Below are 6,377 nucleotides of genomic sequence, written 5' to 3' on the forward strand. Positions count from 1 at the left end.
TGGACGGAGACGTTGGGTGGGTGACAGCTGCAGGCGACAGGAAGACTTTTATTCTGAAGGACGTGGTTACCGGAAGTAGTAGTTTGTTGTCGTTACCGGAGCGTGTGTGTGTCCTCCGGTGAAATAACCGGTAAACTGTATTATAAACAGCGTAGACAGTGTGCGCGCGACATTAAACGGGTGAGAGCAGCTTCGCAGCAGCCGTGTGGCGGGAAACGGACGCTGTTACAGGTGTGGAGCGGCGCTTCCGTCACAGTCACGGAAGTTGTCGGCTAACGTTGCTAGCTGCTGCGGTTAGCTGGGCTGACAGGATTAGCTCCGGGGCTGAGGACACCGGCGGGGGGCTCGATGGCAGCGAGGAGGAGCGAGCCCGGGGAGCCGTGAAGGTGAGTCTTGTCACCCGGCCTGCCTGCTCACAGCCGCACGTCTGCCACGTCAGAGGACTGCGTCACCTGTACAGGTGAACAGGGACGTGTTCAGAGCGCAGACACGAGTAACGGGACCGAACTACGTAATGTTTCTGTGCTGTGGGTGAATTTCTCTGCAGATCAGCAACAAACAGTTTTAAAATGTTCTCCGTGACCGACCTGTGCAGGTGACCTTTAACCCCCCGCTCGTCAGCACAGACACAGCTCAAAGTGCAGTGAGAACATTTACATGTGTCGATGACCTGACCTGATGCCTGGTTTAAACATGGTGAATATTCAGTTTCCAGTAAACTGCAGTGCACGGTGTGATCCAGAGCAGCTGGCGGATTATCCCCATAACCTCCCGGCGAGGACGCACCAAACGTGCACATCAGCAGAGGCTGTGCAGGCTCAGAGGCTCATGTGTTTGAGGTGTCAGCGAACAAACAGCAGAAACCGCAGATAGCTCTTAAATGTTCAACCTCGGTGACATCACCACAGCGGGAAAGCTCCTGGTGTGTTTACCTGTTTATGGCTCCACCCCCCAGGATGCTCCAGGGGCCGTACAGCAGCCTGGACCGGGACCGGCTCCTCATCCGGCTGCCGTTCAAAAGCTTCGCCGTGGGGACGGTTCTGCTGCCGGTGACCGGCTTCATCGCCTGCATCTTCATCTCCCTCTGGTACCACTACGAGGACGCGACGTACACGCACTGTAAGGTGAGTGCTGATGGCGAAGGACACGTCAGCAGGAAGCTGCTGATTTATTGAAACCACAGCCAGCTGACGAGTCAAAATGTGCATTTCAGGCTCGCGCTGAACGTCTGGGTAAAGCATTACCTGGTGGCGGTGCGGTGATGACGCTCCCACGCCACACCTCAGCCTCAGGTGTCATCAGGACCCGCCCACCTGATTCACCTGAAGTCATTTTTCTTCCAGGTGTCCAACTACCTCCCGTCCATCAGCTCCGCCATCAGCGGTGTGCCGGAGCGCTACATCTGGCGCGGCTGCATCGGGCTCCACTCGGCGCCGCGGTACCTGGTGGCCTTCGCCTACTTCAGCTTCTACCGCAGCCGCTTCGCCAACAGGCTGCGGGAGCTGCTGCTGAGCGGGCTGGCGCTCCTCTGCAGCCTCGCCGAGAACACCGGCCTGGTGATGCTCACGTACGTGTCGTCCACGGAAACCTACAGTGAGTACGGCGCGGTCAGCTGACCCAGGTCCTCCAATCAGGAGTTAGCCCTTCAGACGTGCTGACGGCCGTTTGTCTCCACAGGTGTTCATAAGTACGGGTTCCTCACGTTCATAGGGAGCTCGCTGGTGCACATGCTCACTACGTGCTGGCTGTGGTACGTCATCAAGAGACACTACGTGAGCCCAGAGGTAACCCGCCCTGTCAGCGTGCTGTGCGACCACAAACTTCAGTCGTTTGTCTCGTTTAGTCGTAACAGATGAGCTTTAGTCCGCGCGGTTTCTCAGGCTCAGTGTTCGTTTCCTTTACCAGCTGTTTGGGGGAAACGTAATGAATTAGTTTAAAATGCCTTCAAAGCTTTCTGTAGACAAACTGCTCGATCAGTCGGTCGCGGCGAGTTCAGAGTCCTGATGTTACAAAGCTCTGTGAGAGGATCAGTCTGTAAATGTTTATGGGGTTTGTTCAGGTCTTTGAAGAGTTCTTGTGGTACTCGAAGGCATCATGAGGGTTCCCATCGCGCTGCGAGCGTCCTCGTCCACGTCTGTGGAGGATTTCAGATCCTGACGGTGGTTCATGTTGTTCCTGTTGGGGTTCAGGTGACGCCGGGGCAGGTTTGTTTCTTCCAGGCATGATTGAGGGACTCGAACACTTCTGAGTCCTTGAGGAGGATTTTGGATTACTAGTAGGTCCTTCTGGTACTTTGTCATTATGGTGGTTAAGTGAATTTCTGAGGAGGATCGCATGATTCTGGTGGAAGTTGTTGAGGACGAAGGATCAGGTTCTGTCTCTGTTTGAGGTGGTCAGGTGGTTCAGGAGGTGGTTTTGGTGCTGCTGGTGAGGCTCCACATGTACCTCAGAGCATTCCTGTTGTTGTTTCGAGGAGGATGTAAGGATACGCCCGTAGGCTCTGTGAGAACGTGATGTAGCTCTAGAAACACTAACACATGCCAGCTGTGGGCGTGGAGCTCTTTCAGGAGTGTTTGCTCCTCCGTTCTGAGGTTCTGTGCAGGTGTGGAGGCCTTCTTTGTTCCAGGAGTCCTAGAAGAAGATCTGGGGTTGGTCCTGTCAGCACCTGAGGCAGTTCTAGGAGTGAGTCCTCCTGGAGCCAGTCCCGACTTTAGTGAACCTGCTGAGATGTGCTTGTAAGGCTTATTATGGTCTGCAGAACCTTCTAGCATTGCTTCTGTTTTGGTCGCCCGTGTTGGTGACCTCGTGTGCATGAAGGGCTTTGTAGCGTCTTGTTGCCTGTTGGTGCTCAGGGAGAGTTTTGGGATACTTGGTGGGTTCCTTCGGTTCTCGCGGTGGTTCTGTGGTTCCTCGGGAGCTTCTGCAGGACAGTTTGGTGTCAGACAGTAACGTCCACCTCTGGTCACATGGAGCCAGTTTGCCTCTTTGTCTTTCATTTCTTTGGTAGTTTTCCATAAATCTGATGTTGATTTTGCTCTCTGTCCGTCTCAGGAAGTGACATCATATCGCTGGAAGCTGCGTCTCTTCCTGTTCAACATCAGCTGCTGTGTGATCGCCGCCTACTTCTTCAGACGCCACAACAAATACTGTGAAGCAGGAAGTAAGTGCCGCTCTGCTCTGTGCTGTCTGTGCTGCTGCTCTCTGTGTCTCACGCCGTCTCCGTGTCTCACGCCGTCTCCGTGTCTCACGCCGTCTCCGTGTCTCACGCCGTCTCCGTCTCTCCTCCAGTCTACTCCCTGTTCGCCGCCTTCGAGTACCTGGTGGTCTTCTCCAACATGGCCTTCCACATGACGGCCTTCTGGGACTTCGGGAGCAAAGAGGTGACCGTGGCCACGCCGCCGGAGGACAAACGATACTGAGCAGGAGGGGGCGGGGCGTTTCTACCATTTCTGAACTTAAGCGCAGAGAGAGAAGTCTGATGACATCATTCCAACGACACCCTGACCTTCAGACGGCGTGATGGAGACGTGGACCAGAGTTCGTCTTCTGTTGTTGTTTCTCTAGTGCGCCTGTGTCTTTAAATTGTCAGAAATGATGCGTATTGATGATGTCATTGATGATCAGCCCGCTGTGATGATGTCACACTTGTTTGTTTACAGAAACAGCTGATCAGGGTTTTAATGGTTTTATTTCCACACAGATGAAAACCATCAGAGACAAAATAAATGTGATGATGATGATTTCATGGTGGTGTTCTTCATCCTCGTCGTCACCTGACGTGTTTAGTTTATAAAAACAAGAAAAGCTTTTCCAAAGTGGACGATGAATAAACGCTGAAGGAGAAAGTGTTGGAAATGTAAAGAAATAAAAATGAACCTTTGAGTAAAGAACAAAATGTTTTGACAGAAATCAGAGGCTGAGACGGTCTGAGCATGTGCAGAGGATGGAGGCGGAGCTGCCGGGCGGGGGGAGGTCCTCAGAGGAGGTTCATGGCTGCAGTATTTGTAGCTTAAACAATCCTGCAGCACACAGGAAATCGTTTTAGTTCCACAGGACGTGAAACGCTGCGCGCTGGTTGGAGGCTCACAGGCTTACATTAATGTTCGCTAACTACTGACAGAATCACTGAGAGGAAAACACTGACACAACCTCACTGACGTGTGTTTGTGTCATGATCAAAGTGCTTCCTGATGAGTCCAGGCTCCTGTGACTCTGACCCCTGGAAGGACAGAGGTCATCGCGCCACGTCACACTGGTTATAATACGTTCTGTCATAAATGGACACAGTGGAGTGGACAGCTCACCGCTGCAGCTCTGCAGTGAGCCTCTCACACTGTTTAGTTTCACTGTCCTTATTTTCCTCTGAGGTATCGATTCTGTCACGAGTTAGCCTGAGTCTGTTAGCCACAACCAACCAATCACATGTTCACGTTTGACAGATGGAGCCATGAACATGTTTTAAAGCTTTATGCACTGATTTGTTAAACCCAGCTTCACAGACAGTTACAGCTGTGTCAGTGTGGGACATTAGCCTTTGTGTTCAGCGTTTCACGTCCCCTTTAATATAGTAGATGTTTATTTAACCATAGTTGTTCCGTTCTCTAAATCATTTTAATCCAATCCCTAAAATATTCCCCAAAACCAAATTGTTGTAGAGTCTCAAATATATAAGACCAATCTGATCAAACGCTTTCTGGGCATCCAGAGAAAGTACTGCTGTTTTAGCCTCTTTTCCATAACCTGAGTAAATTGTATTTAATAATAAACGGACATTATTAAATGACCATCTACCAGGAATTAATCCTGTTTGATTAGGACGTATAATTGTTGAAACATGTTTGCTCAATCTTGTAGCTGAGGCTTTGGTTATGATTTTATGATCACAATTTAAAAGAGCTACGGGTCTATAATGTGCTGGGTCGCCTTCCTCCTCTCCAGTTTTGTGAAGCAAACAAATATTTGCCTCGTAAAGTGAGGTAACCTTTTATTTTTAGTCATTTACCATCCTAAGCATGAGAGGAGTAATTTTATTTTGGAAGGCTTTAAAGAATTCATTACCGAATCCATCGGGGCCAGCTGTCTGTGGTAAGGCTTGGATTGTTCCTAAAAGATGGTTTACAGAGACAGGGAATCGATTTCATCTCTCAGGGCTTCATCTGATGGGGAATAGATAATAGATCGAAGAAGTTGCTAAAATCGCTTTGAGAGGATTTAATTTTCCTAGAATACAGATCTTTATAGAATTTGGTAAAACAAGTATTAATTTCCTTTGGATTGGTTCTTACTTACGGATTTCATTATCACTTTTTGACTTGCTCGTTTTGCTTGTTACCCTCTAAGTTGATTTGCCAGCAGTTTCTCTGGTTTATCTCCAAATTCAAAATGTCTCTGTTTGAGCTTCAAGAGAAGATTGCTAATGCATTTATTTAAAATTGTATTATATTCATACCTTAATTTCAAATTTTCATTTAAATCAGTTTGCAACAAAGATGATCTATATACTTCTTCCAGTTCAGGAAGCTTGTTTCCTTTTTCCCAATATTTTTTGCTTGGAAGATTCAAAGGAAGTAATGTGACCTCTCATCACGACTTTAAGGTCTCCCATAAAGTAGAATCCGAAACTTCTCCGTTATCGTTAGTAGCAAGAAACATATCATATCCATATTCACATTGAGGTATTTAATAAATTCTTGATCATTCAGAAGGGAAGGATTAAACCGGAAATTAAAATTTTTGGTCAAGATGTTTTTAAAGACCATTGAAGCCGGGCTGTGATCAGACATTACAATATTATGGTCATTTGAATCAACAACTATGGGCAGCAGCTCCGAGGATATCAGAAAATAGTCAATTCTAGTATAAGTTTTATGGACATGAGAGGAAAATGAATAGGCCCTCTCAGTAGGATGTTGTAAGCACCAAATATCAAGTAAATCATTCAGAGTTTGTACTGACCTAATATTAGAGGGGCTTTTATAGATAGTCTATCCAAAAAAGTGTCGAGAAAGCAGCTAAAGTCACCAAAAGTCTGAACAAAATGAAAATTCTTCTTAAGGAGAAGCACAACCTCTGGCCTTGCTGGTAAAAGGAGCCTGATACACTTGAGATATCCAATTTGCTCTTAATCTTCGTTGGTTGTTAATATTTATATGAGTCTCCTGAAGGAATATTATATCTGCTTTGAGTGATTTAAGGTGTGAGAGAACTTTACGTCTTAATTATATGTCCGAGACATTTTACATTCCAAGAAACTATTTTTACATCGTTTCCCTCAAAGCTCACCTCAGTGTTTAACCCAAACATCATGTGTCAACTCGATCAGATATCGACTGCCATCCGCGTACACACACACACACACACACACACACACACACACA

The 6,377-nt window shown here is 47.7% G+C and overlaps 1 protein-coding gene across 1 annotated transcript; it reads left to right on the plus strand.

Moving 5' to 3' along the window:
* Nucleotides 1-322: 322 nt before the first annotated feature.
* Nucleotides 323-3,680, plus strand: LOC102208476 (post-GPI attachment to proteins factor 2-like). The gene is made up of 6 exons (XM_005750243.1): nucleotides 323-386; nucleotides 956-1,124; nucleotides 1,344-1,593; nucleotides 1,678-1,784; nucleotides 3,052-3,160; nucleotides 3,289-3,680. The coding sequence occupies exons 2-6, from the start codon at nucleotides 957-959 to the stop codon at nucleotides 3,417-3,419; spliced, it is 765 nt and encodes a 254-aa protein (XP_005750300.1). The 5' UTR covers nucleotides 323-386; nucleotide 956; the 3' UTR covers nucleotides 3,420-3,680.
* Nucleotides 3,681-6,377: the final 2,697 nt, after the last annotated feature.

This window comes from Pundamilia nyererei, unplaced genomic scaffold (genome assembly GCF_000239375.1).
Source record: "Pundamilia nyererei isolate P.nyererei 1_Seehausen unplaced genomic scaffold, PunNye1.0 scaffold00266, whole genome shotgun sequence".
NCBI lineage: Eukaryota > Metazoa > Chordata > Actinopteri > Cichliformes > Cichlidae > Pundamilia > Pundamilia nyererei.

Excerpts from the sequence above, each read along its gene's own strand:
- LOC102208476 (XM_005750243.1), top strand. The coding sequence starts at position 957 with ATGCTCCAGGGGCCGTACAGCAGCCTGGACCGGGACCGGCTCCTCATC. Across the intron at positions 1,594-1,677 it reads GTCGTCCACGGAAACCTACA|GTGTTCATAAGTACGGGTTC; the intron begins GTGAGTACGGCG and ends TTGTCTCCACAG. Across the intron at positions 1,785-3,051 it reads GACACTACGTGAGCCCAGAG|GAAGTGACATCATATCGCTG; the intron begins GTAACCCGCCCT and ends TGTCCGTCTCAG.